This window comes from Sebastes fasciatus, chromosome 20 (genome assembly GCF_043250625.1).
Source record: "Sebastes fasciatus isolate fSebFas1 chromosome 20, fSebFas1.pri, whole genome shotgun sequence".
Lineage (NCBI taxonomy): Eukaryota > Metazoa > Chordata > Actinopteri > Perciformes > Sebastidae > Sebastes > Sebastes fasciatus.
In genome coordinates this window covers 21035444-21063202 of record NC_133814.1, presented here as the reverse complement: position 1 = coordinate 21063202, position 27759 = coordinate 21035444, and the positions used below count along the sequence as shown (strand labels likewise).

Below are 27759 nucleotides of genomic sequence, written 5' to 3'. Positions count from 1 at the left end.
GACCCCTGATATAATTTGTGTCTGGGTCGTGCGTCACCCTGTCTGGGTTTATTTTGCAAAAATGACCCGCTAGCTGAACATTATACTGCTTAATACATGACTACTTACTTAAGAAATCAATAATTTAACACAAAAACGGTCCGCCAGAGTCTGACATCCGAACTGCGTCAATAGCAACGGTCTGCTATAAAGAAATAACAGACCGTAGAAAGCCGTGATTGACCAATCAGAATCGAGTATTCAACAAAGCCGTGTAATAATTGACAATAATATATATTTTTCATGTCACACAGCTGTGAGAGGAAAAGGGGAAATGGAGTTGTGGGGAGGTAGAAATATTCATAAGTGGCTCAGGCTTGTGCACTTATCTCCCTGTAATATACGACCATCAATTGAAAGCTGGAAATTGCATATTAAACTCACGAAAAGAACACTTATTTTTAGAGCAAATGGCTGAAAAATAGATCATTTGCATTTGAAAAAGAAGCCAATGGAAGGAGAGGAAGTCAAAAAACAAACCAAATCGACCATAACGGAGTATTTAAGTACTTGGAGACAAATGTTCCTCCCACATTGTTCTGTAATCTTAATGTTATGTCTGTAAATCCGAGGCTGAAATGTAAATGTGTGTACATGGTCGCAGGTGTATCTGGTACCTGAGACGCCAGCCTCCTCATGGCTTCTTCCTGACGTCGCCTCATCTCAGGGGTCCCGGGACAGCTGCCTCCTCCCAGGGTGCCGTGCGTGGGCTGGGGCTGAGTGAGAGGGAGCCCCTCTCCATCTGGACACAAGACAGCACAACACACTCAGAGGCAGCTCTAACGCGTGTCACATTCATGCCATCTTTTTTCACACTGTTACTCTCATAGACTGTCCAACATTTCTAAAATACTACGATTCTACGATGGAGTTCAGGAATCTTCATTTGTAATTAAAAAAACGTGTAGAAATAAGTGGACGCCTACGTTTGGGCGAGGCCTGAGGGCTGTCCGATGCAATCTGTCTCATGCGGGTGCCGTGGCAGCTGAGCGCCACCAGGCGAGAGATGATCGCCGTCTTGCCGAAGCCGATGTTGCCTACTACCGCCACGCCGCGGTTGGTGCTGACGTTGGGGCTGTTGAGGTGGGCATCGATCTCCTGGAAGAGCCACTCGCGGCCCGTGAAGACGGAGTCCATGGTGATGCTGGGCACCTCGAACAGCAGAGGCTTGAGGGCGATGTCTTGAGGCCGGTAGGGTGCAAAACGCACTGGACGGGTCGGGGAAATAGAGAATTACAGTTAGAAGCCACATTGATGTACTTACAGTAAAGTTTACACCCTTACCTGCAGTAATGGAGACTGAAATAGGGTGAGTGTGTAAAAAGCCCTGATACCAATATGTTAATAATACTTGGGTGCATAAACATTGTATATCAGTGGTTCCCAACCTTTTCCCTTATAGGACCCCTTTTCTATCACTGAGTAAACTGATGACCCCTGACTAAGAGACATATCTTATGAATATTTCATATTACATTCAATGCATAGCAATAAAATAACAATAACAATAACTGCAGGAAGAGCAAATGTTTAATTTCCTGTGGATATTGCATGAGAGATGAGTTTTTCTGATATTTCCGGGAACTTTTAATACAATTCTCTGTATTGTGTTTTTAATTTTTTAACAATCAGTCAAACTTAATAGGCTTCTTTTTTTTGACAAATTCAGTGTTTTCTTCTCCCTGACGCTTTGGCCATTGTTCTATCAGCTCTTTGGTTGTTTTAACTGCGTACTTTTCTAATGCAGGACGAGGCTGTTTAGCAGAGAGGGAAGGCTCTGTGAATATAACTCTCCGTGCCCTTATCCTTTTTAAATCTTAAATGTTAATCCAAACTTGAGAAATAACAATTTCATGTAGAAATGAATGAAATGTTGAGATATAGTCCAACTATATATATATATTTTTAAAAGGTTGTCTTATACCCGTTAAAATTAAGAAGGCCTAGGGACCCCCCATGAAGCTTTGACGACCCATAGCGGGAGTCAAGACCTCCAGGTTGGGAACCAGTGCTGTATATGATCAACAAAATGTCTGCAAACACATAAACACCCACATATCTATGCATAAACAAGTAACAAGTATTAGTAGTGCAAGTATTTCTCATATATAAAACATATTTATTGGATGCTTATTGTTTAATTGTATTGAATTCTCCACTGATTTGATATTTTACCTACAACAAAATAAGTGTTTGTGTAGATTTGAAGGTTACGAATATAAAGGATAAACAATTATATTAATGTAAAATTGAAGATTGACATCATTGAAAAAAGGTAATAACCTACTGGAAGAGATTAAATATTTACTGATGGATCAGTGATTCATATGTGAAAGGTATATTATTGTATTATTATGTGGCAAACTGCACCCTTAAATCCTTTAAAGATATATGGAAGGGCTGGGTATAATATGAACTCGGTGAGTTAGATTTGGGAAATAAAAAGTATTCACTGTAAGCTCACTATAAGCTAAAGATGAAGCAGTAATATTATAGTTTATGTAATGATGAGAGCAGGGAAATTTAGCTTAAGAACTCAAAGGGGGAAACTACTTTTACAATTCAGATTTGTTTGCTTTGAGCTCATTTTGTTGCAAAAGCAAATTGGCAGAAAGTCGAGGGAGTGACTACTTTAACAGCCACTTCCGACTGCTCATTTTACTCACTAGGGGGAGCCATTAAACTAAAGTCCTCCAGAGGTTGCGCATCTTTTCAGCAGAACATATGGACCATTAAAGACTAATGAGGGTAAAATGAATCTGGTACGAACTTCTGAAGCCGTGTGATGAATTCAGTGTAAGATTTAGTCTGCTGCTTCTGGGTGTCGTCTCCTGGGTGCCCGCCTTTTAAAACCGATTTGAGCTTTGAGAATAAAAAAACATGCTCTCTTCTATCTGGTGTGTCATTTCTTTAAATGTTACATCAGCATCTGGTGATTACGCCTGATGGTGAATGTGAGTTGTGCGTGAATAATCCAAAACGCTTTGCTGGCAAGAGTGTGTGTGTACCGCTTCGACTTGCAAAGCACTAGCCAGCAGCAAAGCTTGGCGACTGTGAGCAGAAACGTGATGCAACAAATGAGAATTAAAGTAACTTACGTGACTGGGATTGCCAGGCATGGGTGTTATTAGCGGAAGCTGCGACGAACAGCAAGCAAAAGACAGAGAGAGAAAGAAAGAGAGTGAAAGGGAGAAAGACAGTGAGGACAGGCAGCAGTGTGTCAGAGCACAGGGCAAGGTGTAGCTCAATGAAAAGAAAAAAAAACACAGAGGAAGCAGCAATAGCGTCAGCACATCATGATGTCAGAAATATGGGGAACCACCAGACCGGGGTCGATTACTAATTGAAATCCTTTGAATTACATCGAGCGTATTCCTCAGCGAGTCTGGAGGGGAGGGTGGAGAAGGTTCGCACTTTTGGGAGAATCTAATTGGTTCCATTGCGCCGGGTAAGATCAATCAATCCCCATAAAAATAATTGAATCCAGTTTCTGGTAGTAATTCGACCCAGAGATGGGGGACTCAACAGACTACTGTGTGTGAATTACAGGCTGCCAGAGGTAGCCACATCCTAAAGGGTGTTTTGAGGTGGGGTAATATGAGGTACTGATCCATAGTCAGTGGATTACGTACAGTTGATGGCGGTGGGCACGTCTCCAGTTAGGAGAAGCAGACACGAGTACCAGCACAGAAGCAAAGCGATGTACTACTGTGGACGGGGGCAGCAGCAATATGTATTTTAGCCACCTAAAAAAAAATCAATATTAGTTAAAGTGCACGCTATATTTAGAATAATTTCACCGCTTTACCTTGCCGTCAGACTCTCCTTTCTGACGGGGAACTGAAGCCTTTATCTATGCTCTCTTCAAAGAAACCAGACTCCATTGAAAAAAACTGCAATTTTAACCTTGCAGAACAAAGGAGTTATTGTTTACTTAGTTTGTGTTATTGTGTCACTTTGGAGGTAAAATTACCGTTTCTTTCAATGGAGTCTGGTGGCTTTGGCGTAGATAAAGCATAGATAAAGGCTTCAGTTTTGGCTGTATAGCTGAGTCACGGCAAGGTAAAGCAGTGAAAATATTCGAAATATAGCGCACATTTAAACTGACGTTGATGTCTAAAATACGTTTTGCTGCTGGCCCCGTCCACAGCCGTACATTGCTTTGCTTCCGTGCAGTAACTCCTGTTTGTTTCTCCAAGCTGGGGGAGTGCTGACCGTCATCTACTGTAGGTAATACACTGACTATGGATAACCGAACAATCCCTTTAACATAAAGTAATCAACCACAGTTGAAAGAGAAATCCCAAATGTTTTAAATTGTTACAGACAAACTCTTTCTTTATGTTCCTTTACAATTTGATCGGTGTGCAGTGAGAAAGAGCTGCTGGTCAGATGACAGCCAGTGCAGTAGTTCTCCTCACACCCTGCAGTACACCAGCAATAAGCACACTGTGAGTCAGAGCTGTAGGAAATATGTACCATACATTAGACCGCTCGGATAAGACAGTGAGAGGATTTTCGTGTGTCGGCAGAAATTTCTATACTGTGTTGCAAAATATATCCGGGTGCAGGGAAAGGAAGGGGGGAGTGTTACATTAGACTCTGTGGCAGAAACCCTCATCCACGCTTTCGTCACCTCCCATTTGGACTATTGCAATGGAGTTCTGTCCGGGGTTCCCAGCAAAGCCCTGGACAGGCTCCAGTATGTGCAAAACTCGGCTGCCAGGGTTCTCACCCGCACCAAGCCCTGGCAGCACATCACCCCCACCCTCATCCACCTCCACTGGCTCCCGGTCAAGTCCCGCATCACCTACAAAATCCTCCTCCTCACCTACAAATCCCTCAACGCCCTGGCTCCTCAGTATTTATCTGACCTCCTCCACCCATACACACAGCCCCGGAACCTTAGATCCTCAGGCACGGGTCAGCTCTCCATCCCTCACACAAGAATGCGAACTTTTGGGGACAGAGCCTTCAGTGTGACAGCCCCCACACTTTGGAACTCTCTCCCCATAGAGCTCCGCAACGCACCATCTCTGGACACCTTCAAAAGACTCCTCAAAACCCACCTCTTCACCAAGGCCTATGGCCTCTAGCTTCTGTTACAGTTGTTGTGTTTATTTATGTCTTTGTTAAGCGTCCTTGGGTTTCATGAAAGGCGCTATATAAATCCAAGCTATTATTATTATTCATTAGAGCTGTATGTCTTCTGTAAATGACTCCTGTGTGCTGATTAGGAGCACGACTACATAACATAATGAGCTGATATCGTGCTTAATGTATTCTTTTTACCAGACAGCACTCCAAAACGCTGCCGCAAGCATGCCTTTTTTTTTTCGTCCAGGAAGGCTAATTATAATCGCAGAGTGAGAAGAAATGATCATGCTGAGGATATTCTTACTTATGCAATCAGCAAAAAGTACAAACAGTGAGATATATACCTGGAAGTGGGTGAAAAGCTGCCCTCGTTTTATACTGAGCGCATGGCCAGCACTGCTTTTTTGCACTAAGCTCTGTGCCGACTGCAGCCCGATGTAATAAAAGACATTTCATCCATATTCCCAGGTCAGATTATTTTAGTGCTCACTCAACAAACACACACACACACACACAGTCGGAGAGACACAAAGAGGCAGAAAGCCACTCTGTTCTGTCTATAATTCACAAACTGATGTAATATTCTTCCAGTTGGGTGTCACGCTGTGAAAGAATGGACCTGATGCAACACTGGTGATGGGAAATGTAAAAACTACCCAATGCAGGCCACAGAAGTACGAGGCTAAATACCCACAGCTACTCTGTTTTTAAGTGCTCGCTAATCCAATTATCGTGGGGGTGACTGAACGCCAAAACGTGCATGTAAAGCTCCTTGCGTCCTCGTGGAATTGCTATACACACCCTCGCCCGCACTATCGGGCGCCATCCTCCAAATGGCAGAAACGATTACAGCGCTTTTGTGCGCGCTAAGTCGTGCCGCCGCCGCCGCTACTGCTCCACTGTGTCAGGTATTCCAGGAAAGCAGCCATGTTGCGAACGGGGGCCGAGGGAGTTGTTTCCAGGACGGTGAAAGCAAATATGTGTGTGTGTGAGAGGGATAGATGGATGGATGGCAGTTGCTCATAATCCTGCCCATAACACTCCCCCTCAGGCGACGTTAAGCAAGGTATCACTCCTCCACTCCCACCCCTCCTCTACCACCAACCCTCCGTGGCCAGACGGAGCGAGAGTCTCAGACGTTTTAATTATTCACCAGGTGAGGATGACTCACGGTGGCTGAACAGCCTTGAGAAGGAGGGAGAAGAGGAGGAGGAGGAAGAGGAGGAGGAGGAGGAGGAGGAGGAGGAGGAGGAGGAGGAGAGGATGGGAAGTGGAGGAGGGGGGAGGAGAAGAGGAGAGTTGGCACAGAGGTGGAGGAAGGGAGGAAACGAGGGGAGGAGGAAGAGGAAGCAGTTTAGATGCTTGTTGGGAAGGGTCCGGGGAGAGTGGCGGAGGGTTATCTCAGGTCAGGTGATTTTTTTTCTTACAGCTGATGTGGGAGTAAGTGGAGTTTGCTGTCTGGTTTTTGAGACAGTGGATGGAGAGCTACAGCTAGCATATCTTACATAATTCCTGTTCCATAAAATCTTATGTAATTTGCACAGTAGGTTTAGAGGAACATAATAAACCTGGATGTGCTTATGGAAGATGTATTTCTTCTGTTATAATCTTCCTTACGGCTGCAAACTGTCATTTAACACACTGTTTACTGGCTTTACTTTACGTCTTGCAGCCAAGCAACAAGAAAAGACCTACATATCTAAAGCTGTCAATCAATTAAACAATTTAATCGTGATTAATCGCGATTTATTGCACATTTTTTATCTGTTCAAAATGTACCTTAAAGGGAGATTTGTGAAGTATTTAATACTCTTATCAACGTGGGAGTGGGCAAATATACTGCTTTATGCAAATGTATGTATATATTTATTATTGGAAATCAATTAACAACACAAAACAATGACAAATATTGTCCAGAAACCCTCACAGGTACTGCATTTAGCAACCAGTGTTGTCAAACAGTTGATAGGTAATCATCTGCAACTCGACAGTTCATGCACGGTCATCAAAATCTAAACTGGTTATCCAGCTCACTTGGCTGACACAGCGATAGGGGCCTCCGTTAGTGTTTGCTGTAAATAAAAGTTTACTATAAACAGCACTGTAATTAAAGTTAATGTAGCTTTGCAGCTGTTTCTTTCAAACGGATTGCTCATTAAAGCGGTTATTATTCTGTATTTTTCCCATGAAAAGACCAAAACCAACAATATGTTAGTCCGTCTGTCAATACTTTCCTATCCTGTCTGTGGCAGTGAGCTCCAAGCCCATTGGTTCCAACTGAAGATGCACAATAAATCTTTCAGTCTAAATAATAAAAATATATAGCTTCATTTTTAAAAGAGGCACAGTTAGTTCCTAAAACAGCTGGGCACTGTAGTTTTCCATAAACATTTCTCAAATAAAAGTAAATTGTGCATTTGTTGGGGACTATTTTCAGCTGCGGATTAATACACATTTAGTGTTGAAGTGAGTATTTACAGCAGCAGGTTGTTTTAAGTGGGACTGACTCGAAATAAAGTACAATGCACATGTTCATCTGCAACAGTGGAGGTCTGTGACACAGAGGAATCATCTATATCAAGCTTTGGATAGACACAATGGGCCTCATGCAGGAAGCGATATACAAAATTTGTTCTCTTATTTTTGTTCGTATCCATGATTTGATTCACCAGTGTTACCCTATTTTTGCTCGTCTCTTAGGCAAGAGAACATTTTACGACATAACATTTTTACAATTTTACATAACATTTTTTTTTTATTATTATTTTATCTTGGTGAGAGTACTCTCGACCACAAAATAAATGATGAAGTAAAATTCTTAACATTTTATGAGGAATTTGAAGACCAAAAAAAACAAAACATGAATGTCATATAATAAAAATAAATAAATTTAGATTATAAGTTTTAGAGTAATTATAATGATTGGATTAATAAACAAATACTATTGGTCCAATGATCCCAGTTAAGACTATAAAAACCCTTGGATGATTTTGCGTGTGTTCAGCCTCTGAACGGCGTACATACTGCTCTTCGATGCTTTTAGAATTTCCTGTAAACGCCAGTCTGACGCTCTGGAAAATCAGATTTTTAAAATGTATTTAACAATACCAGTAACAGTAGTAATATAGGCCTATGTCTGTTTCAATGCATATGTCGCCCAGCCCCTCGGTGTACCTTTAAATTCTGAAAATTACTATAGATTTGATTAAAAAATATGAGAAAATACAAGAGAAATTGAAGAAAATGTTGCTGCATGAGGCCCAATGTTAGTTAGTAGGATCAATTCACTTTTGCTTTTGTTATTTTCATGGGATTTGTTGACAATAAGAAAAATATCACCAGCTTTACCCTTTAAATGTCTAATCAATTACAGCGCTAACCTGAATTTCCAAGACTTATTATTTAAGTTGCATCCCTGGTCAGCGAGTATATACGGGACGCAAAAAACCCTCTGCAGTTGAAAATATTTGTATCAGCCAAAAGCTGCAACCATCAGGCCTGTTTTATATATGCGAGCAGAGGTAGAAAGACAGCGAGGGAGGGAGGGGAGGGCAGAGAGCGACAAAGACAAAGAGAGAGAAAGTAAAGATAAACGAGGGAGAGAATGTGTGTGCACTGTACAGTTAGGCGAGAGAGTTTGCGGTGAATAGATAAGGTGGGTGGTAAATCTTAGAGGTAGGCAGGCAGGAGCACAAGAAGGTCCATTACAGTCTGACTCACTCTCCTCAAAACAGCAGCACACAGCTCGGGCCCCCGATGGACGCCCGGCATCAAAAGAAGAACAACCGGAGAGAGAGAGCTGCATCTGTCAGCTGGTTACCACCTGACCAACACATAACCAGCACTTCTTCTTCTCCTCTAGTTCATCTGTAACTCCGCATCCAGCAAAACAACCAACGGGCCTCTTTCTGTGACGCACAATGTGTTAAAATATTTGTGCTTTCTGTGGCATGAGGCTACTAATTATGTAATAAATACAGGTAGTACGAGCTACTGGGGGTGGGAATCACCAGAGGCCCCACGATACAATGTTATCACGATACTGAAGCCTTGTTTTAGTGAAGATACTGGCATCATATGAAACTAGAAAACCTAAGGAATCCATTGGTACCAACCATGTCACAAATAACGCTCCAAACTTACTCTAAACTTTGGCGAGGAAATATTGGCAAGGCCATTTTCAAAGGGGTCCCTTGACCTCTGACCTCGAGATATGTGAATGAAAATGGGTTCTATGGGTACCCACGAGTTCCCCCTTTACAAACATGCCCACTTTATGATAATCACATGCAGTTTGGGGCAAAAAAAACATGCATTTTTTTTTTAATTCAGCATAAATATGATATCTTTGCCTATTCTAAAATGGTTTATTTGAGTATTTCTGCATACCCTAAACAGTCTTGCAATTGTATTCTTCAGGTGGGTTTTAAGGGGTTAACTATGTGAAAGCTACAAGAATATTCAATTAGGAGAACTTGGGATCCTAGTACCATTTTGCATCTTAATAATACAACACAACAGGTGTTTGCTTTTGGCCCGTGGCCCACCATTAAGTTCCAGTTTTTGCCCTCCAAGGGAAAGAGTTGGGCATCCCTGATCTAGACTTAAGTGTCAGACATTGCCTCTTAAAGCCTTGCCACAAAAACATTAAGGAATTTGACAACTTGTGATGCAAACACACAACCAATCCAGTAAGCAACTAATCCTTCATTTCCTACCTATAAGTCTATTACCTCAAATTTCAGGAATAAAGGCATGTGGTAATTTGTCCTCATATGATCTGCAGGGAAAAACCTTGTTCCTCCAGTCGTGTCTCCCTCCGCCTCGTTCTCTGTCTCTCCTGGTGAAACTGCAGGAGCGGTGCACTCAGGGAGGCTCTGACACTGATCCGAGGAGGCAGAACGCATGCTAGGACGCAGTCGGCTGGCTTGTAAACACACTTGGCTGCCCTTAGAGGAGGAAGGTTGAAACAAGTGGCTCTGGCAGTAACAGTGAAGCTTTGAGATGAACTAGCTCTTCCTTACCCCTGTCTTCTCTCTCTCTCTCTCTCTCTCTGTCCATCTCCATCTCTCTACCTTTTCTCTTTTCTTTCCAACACACTCTTACTCTGCATTTGTCTGCAGCTAGCTGCCTCGGGGCAGGGGAATCACATCGCAGCTCAGCCGAGCGCACTCTCGGCTAAGTGGGGTCTTAACAGGTGTTTAAAACACACGGGGACGCATATTTGTGTTCGCTTGGATGGCAGAGGGCTGCCATTACGGCGCTCATTACTGGCTAAGTGACGGAGGAAGAAGGGCGAGGGGACACATAATGTTGTGACATAAGGCCATTTGGCCATTTGGGGAGGTGTCTGAGGAGATGTGCTGGATCACGCAGGCGCTTGCTGCGTGCTAGACTTGAGCAGGGTGCAATGAAGCGCACACTGACTGTGAATGTTAAGCACTGAGACAAATTTGAGCTTAGCGGTGACACAACCTGACAAAATGCTCTTTGTGCACCCGCCCAGGCCTCTTGTCTCACACACACAAGGACACAACAGACAACAGCTGACAGCCTCCAGTGTCCAGCACCAACAGCTCGGCAGCATCACCGGTCGGATGTGGGAGTAGAGCTATACATGCAGACATTTGCATCTGAAACGCATTGCAAAACAACCCTCGCTGACGTTCATATGAATCTTAAAAATAACTTGCTCGTCATGCAGCTTCGTCTTCGTCTCAGCTGCTTTGAGTTTGTTTTTTTATGGATGAGACAGAATAGTGTCCTATTGTTTGCTTCTGCACTGTGTCTGATGTGAAACAAATGTCTAATCACAGCCCAACCTGGAACAAAACAGCAGTTTTAAAGTGAAAATAAATGACGGTTGAATGCTTTGACTTTGAGCTTTTCACCTGCAAATGTCGGCACATTGAGTCATACTGCAGTTCTTATGTCCACAGCGAGCATTTACAGCATTTTGTTTGCAGCAAATGTATTGAAAATCATACTTTGAGGTGTCATCAGCATCAGCTTTCAGTGGACATGAGGGATACGGAGGGTTTGTGTTTGTGCTCACCTCTCAGGTCCTGCCCGGAGCGACCCGGCCCGCAGGTGGTGCTCTGTCTAGGCATGCGCAGCGAGGTGCGTAATGGAGTGTGTCTCTGCTCATCCAGGTACGCCAGGTCCTCCAGGTGGGCTGAACTGGTAGCTGTTGTTGTGTGTTTGAGTATGTGATAGAGGGAGGGAGACAGAGAGGGAAAGGATACTATTGTCAGCATGTATATGTACACGGAGAGAGACAGTAAACAAACACAAAAGAAGGTGGCGCTGGTTCATGCCAGTGTCTTGAGGCACTCACATTTGCTAACTCCTACTACAGTAAAGAACAAGCCAGCCATACATGGCTCTGTCCTAAAACTCCCTCCTCTCGGTGTCTGTCACGCGGCACGGAGGCAGATGCCATCCGGCCCCTCTCAGGATTAATTAGCTCAGCAGACAAATGTCTTATTCATGGAGTGAGCGCCGTCTGACGCTGGCTGCTGATTGTTCACACCATGCTGTGTCTTCAGGGCCAGCGCTCGGAACCAGCGAACGTTAAATGAGATTAGACGCCGCCAGTGTGAGCAAGCGACGGACTCGATTCTCCGTCACACCTGAACCCCAGTGAAGAGGATGAGACAAGGAACAATAAAATCCAGGAGAGATTAAGGGACGAAGGTTGATGGTTCCCTGACAGGCGAGGACAAAGTTGCCGAGTCATCCCATCAAGAGGAAACACCGTCATGGACGGAGCAGTTTGTCCCTCTAAAAGGAGCCAACAAGAGCTCTGGCAGGAAATTTGGTTAGAATAAACTCTACTAATGCAGAGATAATGGAAAAAGCTGCAGAGATGGTGATAGAAGGCAGAATATTAGAGACACAAAATTAGTAGTTTGGGACTCAATTTTCGGAGAACCTTTAAAGGTGCTAAATTCGATAGTCAGAGCATTAATATAAACTATTAGCTCTGTAAAGATGTAGAGGAGAAATGTCTATCTGAGTAAGAGAATGAAGGGTGACCTGTTACCGCGTCTCCACCGCCCCGATCACTACTGCCCAGACTCTGGCTCCAAATTACGTCAGCTCCCGTATCCGGGATATTTTGGTTTCACTTCTGTACAGTGGGAGGAACTGGACACGCGTCGTCCATCTTCATATACAGTCTGTGGTTTATATCAGTTATGAAAACATTGTACTCATGGAGGTCATTTCTGAGATTTGGGAACATCGTGACAACAAAGTCAGGTGAGGCAAGAAATACAAGAGGTGAAACGATCGGACAGTTTGTAAACAAGACAACACTTTAGCCAGATTATCTGAACTATATAATATGTCGGTAATAATGCTGCGTTCCATTTACCTCAGAAATCAGAAGTCGGAGCTGGGAATGACGTCACACCTGAGTTTACCGCATTCCAGTACAACAAGTCTGGAAACTGAATGGGGTTTGCTCCAGCCAGGTTAGCCATTGTTAGCTATTGTTAGCAATACCGGTTCAAAACACCGTAGCAACATGTCCACGGATAGAAGTTGGACATTAATGTGCGTACGACTGATTTAATGAGGCACAAATAAGTGCTATAACCGGTATATTACTACAGCTTTTTTCACTGTTGATGCGTGGAGCAGCCATCTGGGATTTTGAGGTCGGGGTTGATGAGGTTCGTCCGACTTTCCGAGTCGGAAATCCGACTTCAGAGGGCGTTCCCGTTGTAATTTCTGACTGGGAACGCAGAAATTCAGACTTCCCAGTTCAAATGGAACGCAGCATAATCCCTCATAGCACAGGAAAACCAGGAAGTTGGTGTGTAAACTGTGATGGGTGTTAACAACAGACAGTTTTGGGTAATATTTTTTCTCTCCAAAAAAAAATTTGGCCCCATCTGATATCAGCAATTAACTTGGTGAGTACAATGTTATCATGACTGACAAAGCTACTAAGTTATAATAAGATGGATTTATCCTTGTCAGAGTTGGGAATCCTTCTATTTCTGAGATTATACCTGAAAATACTCTGAGGTCCTGACATCCAAAGCGTTGGGGGGGGGGAAAGGTGTGACTGGCATGCTTCTTCTCAATCATATCTTCTGTCTCTCCCTCCAGTCACTCCTCAAAGTAAGGCACAGTAATCCCTCCATGTGGCAGGCCTCTGAGCCCGCCACCTCTCACCGACACCTCAACACTGATCCTGTCCTGTCCTTGGTTTAAAGAGTGGTTTCTGTGCCGCTGGAGTTAAGCTCAGTGAAGTGCTGAGCATGTGTATGGCTGCTTGAGTCACCCAGAGCATAAACCCAAAAATGAGCCACATGGGTTTCCCAAAATGGAGGGAAAATGGCAGCTGGGAATGCTGGAGGCTTGGCCCTGATGGGAATGTGGGAGCCGGTCATCCAACTGGGCTAAAAGCAGAGACAGTGGAGGCATTTATCTGCTGCTAACCCAAGGTAGAATGACTCAGGGGCTCATTTTTTTCTCTCTCTTTCAACTGTGTTTGAATGTGAGGAATCAAATCTGTGTGCTCATCACCTCTATCTGCAATGCAGCAGGCTGCTGGGGATCACATTCACAGTTCCTGTGCCAATGCGCTAGGAAGACTGCACATATAGTGGAAAAGAAATAAAGGGGGAAAGAAAAAACAGTATGGAAGAGGGAGAGTATAAAGGAAGTGAGAAAAAGTCTAACTGTGCAGCAGAGAGCTCAGTCGCTTTGGGCAATGACAGTCACATCAGACACTTCCTGTTTCAAAGAGAGACTGATAGCATGAACGCATGCGTGCACACGTACACACTCGGAGACCAGCTGGGCTGCCGTCCAGAGCCAGTCACGGTATCAGCCGGGGAGCCGGCGAGTCATCTCAGATATGAGGTGGCTGCTGGTGCTCTAAATGCCTCACCATTCTCCTCTCATCCCCCCCCAAGAGATGACTTGAGACGATAAATAAATGGAGGTCCTGGTACTTAAACAATAATATTTCCGGGTATTACGCCGAGTATATAAGCAGAGGTGGGATAATCAGGAGAAAATGTCAGAAAAGGAAATCAATGACACTTGTCCGCCCACCAAATTGAAAAATGTTATCTCACGGGTGAGCTGTTATCTTAATTTAGTGAATTTAGAGACTATAGAGTGAGTTCACTGAATAATCTCAGTCTTTTATACCTCTTTAGTCTCTGTATGAGTAGGCATACCACCACCCCCAGGCAATTATATATTAGCCGGTGCATATAGATCCTCCAACATGGCATTTTCAAAGGGTCAGTTCACCCAAATTACTTTTTAAAAATACTTTCCTTCTTGTTGTTTGGCGTCATTTGCAGAGATATGTGAGATATCAGTTTGCCTCCACACTAACACTGAGGAGGTGAACTGGAAATGTGAAAAATCTATGACGTACCCGGGGGACACTACACCCCCGCACTGCCAGGCGACGTCACGTTCAACCCCCTCGCCATATAAATACAGCAGTCAATAGAGAAGCGAAGTCCTTCCCCTTCTGGTGCTCCTCATGGGAACTTATTTTGGAGAAATATGAACGGTAGTCTACACCAAGAGACAAATATTTTTTTGATCCCGTTTGAATTGCGCCATGAATCAAACATATGATGTTTCATCGTAGGTTTGTCATAGTATGATTTAGCTTTGTGTGAAACTACTCAGTGAACTACATCTCTCGTCCAGCTAAACAGTTCACTACAAGATGTTCCTGAAAACATTTGAGGAGAGAAATAGGCATTACAGTAACAGAATATTCATTCATATTTGATCAGCGCTGCCTAGTTTGACCGTTTGAGTTCGCAAGTGATTGACAGCTGCCTCCGTTGAATGAACAGCCAATAGGAACGCTCTCTCTCTCTGAAATGACCTGTGATTGGCCAAAGTCTCCCGTCACAGGCTAGATGTTTTTAAAGCCTGAAAACAGAGCCATGAGTAGCTGCAGAAGTCTAGTTTTCTCTCAGAACACTTGAATTACAATATGCTGAAAGGTTATTATGGATTTTTTGCCCAATGATGCTAAAAAATATTCAGCCTACTGCAGGTTTAATCTTTAATTCTTCACTGAAAGAAAAACAAATTAAATTCCTGAAGGGCTGTGAAGACTCATTTTTTAAAATTCTGATCAGCTCTGCTGCTCTCAAACGAGCACCAGAGAGAAGGAATACTCCGTCTTGGTTGCTCCTTCCTCCATATCCATCTTAAGCTCTACCAACGCACTGCCTTCATTAGGTAATAGAGGAGCCCCCTCCCTCCTCGTCTTCCTCCCCGGTCGCCTTCTGCTCTCGCTCCCTATCTCTCTCTCTCCCTCCACACATCAAAGCCAGTCTCTCTCTCTCTCTCTCTCTCTCTCTCTGTCACTCTGGGGGATAGAAACGGTTAATGCCTGGGGCTTTGATGTTCCACTGCTGTGTGAGCCCAGCCAATCCTCAGCCTGTGCTCGCCTCCCATCCCTACATCATCTAATAACTCTTTGTGGAGGAGAGAGCGAGAGGGAGAGGGAGATTATGAAACTCTACTTTCACTCCTCTTCCACATGTATCCATCTCCCTCAGAATACAGAATTCCTGTTCCTGACAAATACCTTCAGAAACATCATGTCTTTTGTGTCCCTCGCTGCCTCTTTATCTGTCTCCCTTTTTATTTATTTTGCATCATCCGCAGCTTATAGCACGCCTTTAAAGCCGTCTCTCCAGCTCACTCCCTTTGAAGGTCTGGGTATTGAGGGGCGGAGATGAGATCGAGGGTGAATCTCTAAATCGCGGCGCTGCCAGACAGCGGTGTCAAACAGCCGAACATGACCAGCATAAAGAGAGGGTCATGGCTGCGGCGACGGGCCTTGTCAGGCACATTACAGTGTTTAGTGAAATATATGTCGACAGTACGTGCACGCACACTTTTTTCTTTTTTGCCAGTGGGAGTGGGTGAAGAAGAGCATAATAGAGCTCGTCGTCTGTAACAGCCTCTTTCATGATGAGAACAATAATACAATCAGGCCCATTAGGACGGCCTCAGCACTGTTATGAAACTGACATTCTTCCGGATATATTTAAGGTTTTGGAAGCCTACAATAAGAAACACACATCAACGAGAGACCTCCGACGGCAACACAAACGCCTTGTTTTTCTATGTGATATTCTTCCAGCCGCAGTATGTTCGTTCTCCTGCTGAAGCTGTGTTTTCCCAGACTCCGTGGTTTTCCATCCACACCACAGGGTTGTGAGAGTTTAACAAAATACCACCGCGGATTTGCAGCTAACCCAAATTTCAACATGACCCTTTGGAATTTGAGAAGAAGAGCTGTTTCCTCCCTGGATAATTAAACAATGTTGTAAAACTGAAACGAATCAAACCACAATTGAGCTCTTTATGAGACCAGGCTCAGATTGAGGGAAGTTTAGGCTGATTTAACCCAGATACGCAGGAGAAATGTGGTCTGGAGCTTTGAGATCTGTACCAAGTTAAGTTCTAAATACCTGGTTATATGAGCAGTTTACAGATTCAATCTTCTCCTCCTGAACTGCTGGCTGACATCCCAATAATTTATGAAACTATGTGATATTTATGGGAATGAGTTACATCACTGCTAGTAGCCAGGCGGCATCCTCCGGTTCTGAATAGGGATGCACCAATCTGACTTTTCCAGTCCCGATACCGATAGCAATACCTGGGCTTTGGGTATCGGCTGATACCGAGTATTGATCTAATACCAGTGTTTAATTAATGAGCTGTATGCCTCACTGTGTGGAAATGACTGGGATGATTCTGTTAGGACTAAGGCAACATCAGGCTTGACTTAAGCATTGCTTTCTTAACTTTGTGACCAATAAATTCATAGATATAAATGTATTTAATTGTTCTTTATTATTAAAATAATAAATCGTACAGCAGCAACTACTACTGACTACTACTACTAAATAGATGGATCGGGTATTGGTGACAATGGAGCCGATCTATTCAATTCAATTCTATATTTATATAATGTATACATTATACACTGGAATTTTAATTCCATAATTTTGACCAATTTTTTGCTGCATTAAAAAGTTTTTTTTTACCAAGTTGCTGGTGTATGATTTATTATTTTAATAATAAATAATTCAGTAATTTTATATCTATGAATTTATTGGTCACATTTTGTTTTACAAAGTTAGGAAAGTTTAAGTCAAGCCTGATGTTTCTTGACACATAAAAGAATGATCCCAGTCACTTCCACACAGTGAGGCATACAGCTTATTAATTACACACTGGTATCGCTATCAGGACTGAAAAAATCAGATCGGTGCATCCCTAGTTCTGAAAAGTGAATCCAATATAGAAGTGCCGCCTTAAACCTGCATTCTTTCTAACAGCCAGCAGGGGGCGACTCCTCTGGTTGCAAAAAGAAGTCTGATTGTATAGAAGTCTATGAGAACATGAGTCTACTTGCTATGCTTTAGGGCGTGGCTACCTTGTGATTGACAGGTCGCTACCACGGCGTCTGGGAGTTGTCTGTGAAAGTCTAGCTGAAATTTGGCAAGACAAACCAAGATCTAAAGATGTAATGTCACACAGATCACCCTGCAAAAGCCACCATGAGGTCGGACTTGCTCCTCCGAAATATTAATATATTCCTCTACTCTTATTTCATTGTTACATCCGTGGTCACAGGATTCACACAAATGGACGTTAAATAAAATCAAAAAGGATCGCGGGAGGAAACAAGCAGGGAAAGAAAGCTTGAAATGAGTGAAGAGGGAGCACTAAAGGAGTCAGAAATACAAAAGGGACTCAGAAGCAGCAGTTCAATCCAATTTTGCCAGAACAAAAAGTACCTTTTGCAGAAGTGGTACGCTGCATGCCAAATACCACTTGTACAAAATGACAAACTCAGACAAACTGTTGCGTCCTTTCACAGGAGAGAGAGGGAAAGAGGAAGGGACTCACCGGCCACAGAGTTAGGGCGGGGCATGAGGTACAGAGGGATGGAGTGGGCAGAGTGGGAGGACATGCTCTCCAGGTTGCGCTCAGGGATTTTGTTGAGGCTGTAGGTAGAGGCGGTCATGTTTTCATCCACCCTGTACAGGAACGAGTCCATGCCTGATTTCTGGGACTGCCACAGTTTCAGGTTTCCCCGGGAGCCCTCGCCGTATTTGCCACCTCGCTCCATGTTCTCCGAGTAGCTGGTCAGTGTGGCTGCAACACAACAAAACAACGTCGTCTTCAGTGCCGTTATGTTGCATATACAGGTACAAGCGCTTCACTGTGAGAGATGTCTACTTTCACACTTTATTTATTGTTGTTCTGAATCACACCGCGGTATGTTTATGTCACGCTTTCCTCACCAAACTGCAGGTGTTCATCATTGTTGTAAGGAAACAGTGTTGCCACCTGTTTTGACATCAGTGCTTCAGCGTTTTATCTCTCCTGTTTTCTCGCTAACAAAACAAGAGTGCCACAGTTGATGTCAACATGACATGCACACCTGCATTGTCTTCCAGTGGGAGCGCAGGCTGGTTCTGACTGTGTATGAAAAGCACCACAGTTTGACTGGAAACTGACCGAACCGTTTTTAGTTTGTAAGAATCATTCAGATTAGCACATTTTGAGATGCGGTGGAGACGAGAGAGTCATTTTGGGTTACGGGAGCCGAGCTATAACCTGAGGCATGTTCCCACGGACTGTCAAAGGTTATAACTGTCAGGTAAACCCAGACTTTGGAGCTACCTGTCTGAGCAGGTAAAGTTGACTACTTCTGTTTTGTTTTTTTAAATCCTGTGTTTAACAGACATGCTTTTATTTGTTTTTTCTAGTTTTACTTTATCTGCTTTTTACTTCTTGAATTCTACCTTTGTTGATTAAAGATTTTTAAAAGATAAATCGATGTTCTTAATATACTGACATTCCCATATTTACATTGTAGGGCTGTACCAAATAAAAAATGTTGAGCTCCGGAGCTTCGATTGTATTCAACAGCGAAAAATCTGAGGTTTTCCCACACATGCTTTTTCGAACAAAAATGTGTCCTGATGAGTCTGAACACGCTCACGTCCACGCTAAACGTCTCTTCTCCTCGTCCCTCTGTGTGCGCAAGCGTAGACGTACCTCAAAGTCACGTTTGCGGGCCCTCTCCCCCTAAACAGAGCTGTTCTGAGGCTGCTGTCTCCGTGCATTAAGCACCGCTGATCCCAGCAGTGCCCGGTTGCAATCCTGCGCGTAATGCAGCCTGCGGACGTTTGCTTTCGGCCTTTTTCGGTCCGAGCCTCTCATGGGTTTCGCTCCCACAGAAGCAACGGCGACGAGGGCTTTTTGCTCGTCTACATGACATGACTCAGGAAGACATTCCTTCGTACTCAGCTGAGATGGACGGCATAGCGCATAGTCTTTTGGTTTAATTAAAAGCATTAATTTTTAAGGATTCTGTTATCTGTTATTGAATAAGAAGCATTTTCCAAAAGGTTTGATGCATTTTATGCATGTTTGTTATCCCAAAGGTTTAATAAAACAACAACAACAACGACGAATATCCAAACCTCAAAACTGAAAATCAATTACCTACCCAACGAACGAATAACTGAATAGTCGAATATTTGGGTCCAGCCCTAGTACATTACGTTCTTTGTGAATGTGTGTGCAAATCTCACCGATAATCCCGCTGTCCCTGCTCTCCAGGGTTGAGGTGGGACTGGTGACAGAGCCGTAGGCACAGTCCCTGCTGCCGGCCTGGCCAGGCATGGCAGGGGGGAGAGTGGAGCAGGGGCTGCCTGCAGGGGGTGAGGCAGTGCTGCTGGTCAGAGTGGAGCACGGGCTGATCCTCTGGTTCTGGCCCTGGCAAATAAACACAAACACACATCTTTAAAAGCTTTGTTTGGTTCCAATAACTCAATTAGTATAAAAAGCAAAAGTACAATGTTTGAACTTTTAATATCTGAGTCATACTCAGAGGAAAATGTCACTTCAATATTGTTTTTAAAAGCTCAGCCCCCCCCCTGCTGCCTTCATGTAGTCAGTCCCTCAAAGGATTTTTCTCTCCCACACACATACAAACACATATAATACATAATAATTTGTAGCATTTTCCTAAAATATAGGTTTGAGAGAGCTTCACAAATGATATAATGCTACACAGCTTAAAAATACACACGCTCAGTATATTTACATACACAACTATTCTCTCCAATAATGTTTATAAAAAGCACCGGTAACACCTACAATCGCTTTTTACTGCAGCTGAGGAGTACGGCACAGCAAAAAAACAAACGCCGGAGAGTTAGTTTACACATCAGGGATGTGAGCCGCAACATCTAAACGCAGGAAAACAGTAATTTCCCCTTTTTAGAAACAAAAGGGAGTGGCGTGCTCAAAACCAGATTCTGAACACTGCCGTGGCACATGTGAGGTTGTATACGGTTAGTGCCAAATGCCAAACTCAAAGCTTCAAAACTGTAGTCCACAAACCAGTGGGTGACGTCATGGTGACTACATCCACTTCTTATATACAGTCTTTAATAATAGCCAATGAGAGACAAGGAAAGGTGAAGGATTTCTAAAGTACTAAAAAGAATGGTAAATGCTATTTCTTTGACAGCGGAGTTGGAGGAAAGTCGAGCTGAAATTTGGCAAGAAAAACCAAGATCTAAAGATTTAATGTCATACAGATCACCCTGCAAAAGCCACCATGAGGTTGGACTTGCTCCTCTGAAATATTTATATGTTCCTCTGCTCCTGTTTCATTGTTACATCCGTGGTCACAGGATTTACACAAATGGCATGCCAGTTTTTCCTCGTCAAAATTTAGCATAAGTTTGGAGCGTTCTTCTTCTTCGTTATCCTTCACGATGAGCTAGTATGACATGGTTGGTACCAAATCCTTAGGTTTTGTAGTTTCATATGATGCCAGTATTGTCACTCTAGCTTTAAAACTGAGCCCGCTACCACCTAAAAATCTCAAGTTGCGTTAGTGGCGTTAAAACAAATTTGAATTTACATGTTATTATCGTATTAACTTTGACAGACCTACATAACATTTTTAGATTTTTATTAAAAGATAAATAGCGGTGTGTCTGTCAACTCGCTGTCGGAGAGAAGAGAGCAGAAATTTAAACAAATATTCAGTATTGATACTTCAATATATTTGACAACACTACTTCAAATGGATATTATAATCTGGAAAAAGGAGAGCATATCTTCCCCTCACTGGCAGACCTACTTTCATGCATATTTTCTTCTTCATTACCATGATGACAATGCAGTCAAATCTGAGACTGAAATCCCATACACGCACTGAATATATATTCTTTCCTGGTTTGTTTTGGCACCCTGCAGTGACCCTCTTTCTGCTGCCACAGGGGACAAAAAAAAACACTGCGTCTAATAAACACTCGGTCTAATCTGCTGTTGCTGCGAACACCCACAGATGCACTCTCACACAAACACACATACCTAAATACATGCATGCAGCATCCACGGATGTGCAGAGGCGCAAGAAAAACAGGGGTTGCCAAGTGATTAAGTATGTGTATCAGACACCGAAGACACACAAACACAATGCTGCGGATGAGTTCAGGTCAACACTGGGGTGAACACGGAGAGAACGTGAGGGGTGAAGTAGAGCTCAGGGCAAAAAAGCTAGCCTACTAGTCTAGTTTGATCTGCAGGGAGAAGACTGAAGGGACACACTGAGCTAATACTCACACCCACACACGTATACAGACAGGAGAAGGGCTGCAGCTAACGATTATTTTCATTATTGATTAATCTGTCAATTATCTGCTGACAGGCTGCTCAGGCTGTGACTCAGAGGATACATCGGAGGGTCAATTAATCGTAAGGTCGGTGGTTTGATCGTCAGGTCCTCTCTAATCCTGATTAATAATTTAATCACTTCATCTTCAACTTGTTTAATTTGTCTGATCAACAGTCCAAAACCCAAATATAGTTAATTCAAAGGCGGTTGCTAACAAGTGGCTAAATGAGACTACAAAACGCCATCATGCCAACTCGTCCGCCTTCACAGCCTGCGGCCTTTACACTGCAACCGTGGTGTAGTTCGTTTATAGCCTAACGTTAGCTTTTTACTTCTGGCGACTGCATTCGCGCTTCAAAAATCACAAAAGTGGTGTTTCATTTGTGAAGATTATCTTGCTGAACACAACGTGTAAGTATCATAAACGTTTGTTTGCCACAGAGTTTATTTTCTGCAATAATTGCAAATCATTTTGACCTGATGGTGGCGCTTGATGAAAAGTCAGAGGATCACCACGGTGATTACAATTCACCCTCTGGGGACCATGAATGACCGTACAAACTCTCATGGAAATCCATCCAATCCAATGACAACGCCTCAGCCATGAATTCTACCTTTACAAAGATATGTATTATTGTTGTGTTGGAGTACAGAAAGCGTAGCTTAGTGTCATCTTAAATATTTTCCATGTCATGGCTGAATATTGAGGTGATTTCGACAATGTGGATGCGACACGAGGTTTCAGAGTGACACTTCTCTCTGAGGGAACAGACAGACCGGATCAAGCGAAAGGTAAAGAATAAAGTTGTATTTCTATGTAGGGTGCTTTCCATAATGTTGTCAGACACTTATAACAACAATCTGAGCCTGTCAGTGGCAAAAACAAGCACTTTTAGTGGACGTAAATGACGGTGCCAGGTTGCCCCAAATGATTACATTAAAGCCTATTTAGCGGCTGGCGACTGCAGCGTTCTCCCTCAATACTGGACCAATTTCAGAAATTGTTGTCCCCATTAGACACTTAGACTCAAAAACATGAAAAAAAAAAAAGGATCCAGGTTGAAAAATATCTAAATGATCCTTTAACACCTCTCCGAAACAACAAACCTACCATTATATGCTTTGTGAAGGAAGGATTTGTGTGCAGAGCTGTTGTACTGGATTGTATCGTATAGGCATATCTAATAAGTGGAGTGTATGTTGCACAGTAGTACTAGCGTAGTGGTTGAATTATAAACTGTGACATCTGTGAACTGTCCATAACAGCACATGGCCTCCAGCCTCTGCTACGTGTGTTTGTTTGACTGATTGAGGCACTATCATGTTTACAGGAGCTTGACCACAAAGCAAACAAACAAACACACAGCAGCACCACTACAGCGCTATCTGTTGGGCTAACAAACCTCGCCTTGTGAAGACCTGACCTCACATGTCGCGCGAGGATTAGATTGAACTCGGAGCATTGCGTCTATTCAGGGAGCTCAGGCACGAGAGTATGAAAGGCAATTAACTGCTCTCCCTGCGAGTTGAGGTCACCTTGTTCCGTCGGCTGGTAAAGTCTCGCAGCAGAGACACCAGCTATTGTAGGAATTCAACCATGTCAAATAGAAGATGGTGAGAAGTAAACCCTCACCTCATGCTCACTGAGTTTTTTTAAAGCAGGTTTGCCTGGCTTCATTGTTAATGAACTACAGTATAGAAACTTGGTTACGATGACAAACATTGAGACTGTCAGCATCGCTGGTTGAGTAAGCGGTAGGGCAGTGCAATTAATCGAATTTCAATTACGAGTCTGGCTTCCAGTGAATATGAAAACCAGATAATCAACATAAAACTAAGATTAATTGTGCAGCATACCGTTTCGCAGTGACACTCTCGTTTTGTCTTGTGTTATAAATCCAGCGCACCCATTTCCTTTACAGCGGTGGACTACAACTCTCTTCGTCGCTGGTTGGCCCTCGCCAGGCGCATTTTCCTCCGTGACCTGCTCTAGGTCGGCTTGGAAAGGCCCGGGCTAAATGTGGCGCTTTACAGCACCCCTCGCCCTGACCTCGCCCATGTCAACCAGGGCGGACTGTCCTCAGTGCGCTGATGTCGGCAACCCACCCGACCCGTCTTGAAACACGAACCCTGTCTCGTTGACCGTGCTTTGTGGGTGTGACTTTTTTTGCCGAGTCATCACCATTCATATCTATACAACCAATCTATTTCAGATGGGGTCGTGTTTACCGTGTTCACGAGAAGAGTCCATATGAACACCCCCCTCTTGCGGTATTTAAGACCTCGTAAGTGGAAAGTTTCTGAAAGCTCAGAGTTCACGAGTTGTAATTTTACTCGTATATTGTTTTTCTTCATAATTTTATAATATGTCTGAGGAAAATGTTGATATTCCCAACGGCCTCATCTGTTCCCTCTGTCATTATGCCATTGCATTTCCTGCATTATGTTACCAACTTGCTAGCTTGCTAAATTGTTATCCTCTGTGGCTTCTAGACGCCGACAGTAAAGTTAATATTGCCGTTGCTTAGCAGCGGTTTTCTCACGACTTAACCACTTGAACGCCAAGCATATCGTGTACACGACTTCCCATGTTGTAAACACAAGCACACAACTTTCATTTGAAGGCACCATATAATTATATAATTAAATTGTTTTCAAGAGCACAAAGTTCTTCATAGATCTAGCCTCTTAATTTTGCTCTCAAAGTGCACCAAATTGATGCATTTAACTTTAAAAATGCAGGCCACAAAATGTTCTTTGTAAATGCATGATGTTTCCAAAGTCAACGAGTAATAGTGTTAAATAATCGGGATGTCAATATTGACCAAACTAATCGGGATTAGGATTTTTGCCATAATCGAGCAGCCCTAGTTGGCAGCATCCTGCAAAAATCCAGTTTACATGTGTGAATCGACTGTATTACGGCTCTCCATTGAAAGCTGGTAAATCCCAAGCAAATTAGAAAAATGACAACAAAGAGCCCACTCTCTAATCTGCTAATAGATGGTGTCTCGAGGCAATCTTTGTCATTTTTTTGGTGGTTAATGAATCAAACAATCCGGAGAGCAGTATTTGGGGCAGATATCTAAAACAATAAGTTTGTGCTGTGTGCACGATGCAGCGGGGTGCTAGTGTGAGTCACGTCTCTAAAAAGAGCCGCTTGAATAAACCTCTCTCAATTGATACACCCCCACTGCTACAGCAGCGCTCACATCAAGCACAGGCAGTCCATCAGTCTAATCGCTTATCCACACTGCTTTAGTGCAAACCCATACCTAGGCTTTGAACGCTTCAGCAACAGGTTCGCCCCTTCCTCCCCTTCTCCCCCCCTCTCTGTTTTCTTCCCTCGGTTCGGGAAATTCATACCTGTCAAATCAGGTTTAGGTAAAGAAACCAGGGCATCTGCTGCAGAGCTTATAGCGGGCCTGTTGTGCCAAGAGCTGTTTGTTGCACAACTGCCAAATTCACAAATTGAAAGGTTACGGTGCAGGAAAGAAACCTTGAACCTGCTGCGTGTCAGCTCAAGAGACCCGCTTTCAATGAGCAAAGTTTAAATGTATGCTGGGAAATAAATAATTAAGAGTATTTGTTATACAAAAATCTAATTAGACGGTGGTGCTCCATGGAGAGGCACTGATACATTCTGAATCTGTTCTTTTGATCTGGCTACCCTGACATCCAAAGATCTGTCAAAACCGAGTGTAAACACAGATATTACGAAGATAAATGTCAAAACAGATCGAATCAGACAACGTCTGCGTGTTTGTTCAAGTTCCAGAGCACGATCTCTCACGATAGAAATGTGTCAAAATTCAACACACAATCAGACAGTTAGATTAGAATAAACCATAACAATAGCATGACGGGCGATAAATACTAAACTAAAGCAGGATTTTTTGGCGCCAATTGTTTATCTTACGTCTTACACAACCCCAGACAAGGTTTCCCTAGTATTGACTCAAAGTGACATCATAAAAAAAACACTTTCTGTTATTCAGTCTGTAGGTTTTTGTCTACAAAAGAGAAGCTCCTTGAGAAAAGATGAGAGAGTTGTAACTTTCATTGGTGATTAATCTGTCTATTATTTTCTCGATTAATCAATTAGTTATTTGTACCTTAAAGGGAGATTTGTCAAGTATTTAATACTCTTATCAACATGGGAGTGGGCAAATATGCTGATATAATATGCTCATATCATAACATGGCAACAGTCCAACAGGCAACAACAGCTGTCAGTGTGTCAGTGTGCTGACTTGACTATGACTTGCCCTAAACTGCATGTGATTATCATAAAGTGGACATGTCTGTAAAGGGGAGACTCGTGGGAACCCATAGAACACATTTACATTCACATATCTTGAGATCAGAGGTCAAGGGACCCCTTTGAAAAGGGCCATGCCAGTTTGTCCTTGCCAGAATTGAGCGTAAGTTTGGAGCGTTATTTAGCCTCCTTCACGACAAGCTAGTATGACATGATTGGTACTAATGGATTCTTTAGGGTTTTTCTAGTTTCATATGATGCCAGTATCATCACTCTAGCTGTCAAACTGAGCCCGCTGCAACCTAAAAAATCACAAGTTGTGTTAATGCGTTAAAGAAATTAGTGGCGTTAAAACGAATTTGCGATAACGCGTTATTATCGCGTTAACTTTGACAGCCCTAGTTCTTTGGTCTATAAAATGTCGATCAGTGTTTCCCAAAGCCCAAGATGCCAACCTCAAATGTCTTTCTTGTCCACAACTCAAACATATTCAGTTTACTGTCATAGAGGAGTACAGAAACAAGAAAATATTTAAGAAGCTGGAACCAGAGAATTTTGAATTAAAAAAAAAAAAAAAAAATCCTCAAACCGATTATCAAAATAGTTGGCGATTAATTCAATAGTTGACAATTAATCGATTAATCGCTGCAGCTCTAGTTGTACCTTCTTCTCAAACAAATCCAGACAAAAAGGAGTCTCTCAGTAACGTCCTCAAAGCAGAAGTCCAATTCATTAGTGAGACCATTACCTGTCTCGCCTCGGGTTCCTCCATGCTGTACTGGGTACCGGCTGGCCCCTCGCTCACTTTGTCTCCCAGAAGGAAACCCAGGCGCGTCATCAATGTGTTGGCTGCCTCATCCACCGACGGAGGGGGGCCCAGCTCCTGGCTTGACTCCCCTGCAGAGGCAGAGAGACAGCAGGGAGGGGGGGGAAGGAGGTGGAGAGGGGGTGAGGAAGACATTGCGGGGGAGAGGAAGAGAAAGAGAGAACGAATGTGTGTCAGTGGTGGGCAGGAACAGAACAGCAGCTTCACCAAAATAAAAAAAAAACATCTTTTAAAAGACTTCATGTCCGCCACCGCCACCGCCACCTTTACCTGGAAACACACTGAGGATCTGCTACACTGGCTTTGCATGAGCCACAGCCGGCGACAACAGACCCGGATACAGGTTACACAGCACCTGTGCTCAGGAGGACAGCGACTCGAAACAGCCTACCTGAGTTTTCCCGTAGCTCAGAGCTGCGCATTACAATCGCATTCCACCACAGCTGGACATCTTTGTTGAGGTGTCTTCTTACATAAACTCAAAAAAAAATCCCTTCAGCCGCAACTACAAGAATCCTTTCAAGCCCCAAAAAAAGAAACCTCTTTCCACACTGACGACAGCTCCTTCCGCACCACTCATCACCACTGCAGCTTGTGTGACGTAATGAGATACGCCCTTTACCTGTGTGTGTGTGTGAGAGAGAGACAGAGAGAGAGAGAGAGAGAGAGCGACGGTGTGTGACTTTTCAAGACAAAGCGGGTGTGTATCCACCTCCCTTATCCTGTTTACAGAGACTCCTCGCTCTAAAGAGAGAAAAGAAAACACCAGGGTGAGCCTGCGTGATGATCAGATGATCAAAAACC

The 27759-nt window shown here is 43.3% G+C and overlaps 1 protein-coding gene across 10 annotated transcripts in view; it reads right to left on the bottom strand.

Annotated features, from left to right (window-relative positions):
* tanc2b (tetratricopeptide repeat, ankyrin repeat and coiled-coil containing 2b) overlaps positions 1–27759 on the bottom strand; it is a 174419-nt gene that overhangs the window by 23103 nt on the left and 123557 nt on the right. For 8 of the 10 annotated variants that reach the window (XM_074619733.1, XM_074619735.1, XM_074619736.1 and 5 more), the window contains 7 exons: positions 26878–27026; positions 19767–19950; positions 18070–18318; positions 11192–11323; positions 3138–3176; positions 966–1247; positions 657–781 (listed from right to left, as the gene is read on the bottom strand). In XM_074619733.1, coding sequence (XP_074475834.1) covers positions 657–781; positions 966–1247; positions 3138–3176; positions 11192–11323; positions 18070–18318; positions 19767–19950; positions 26878–27026 — 1160 coding nt within the window. Of the gene's footprint in view, positions 1–656; positions 782–965; positions 1248–3137; positions 3177–11191; positions 11324–18069; positions 18319–19766; positions 19951–26877; positions 27027–27225; positions 27245–27759 lie in introns of those variants that run through there. The other 2 variants (XM_074619743.1, XM_074619734.1) reach the window with 2 other exon arrangements.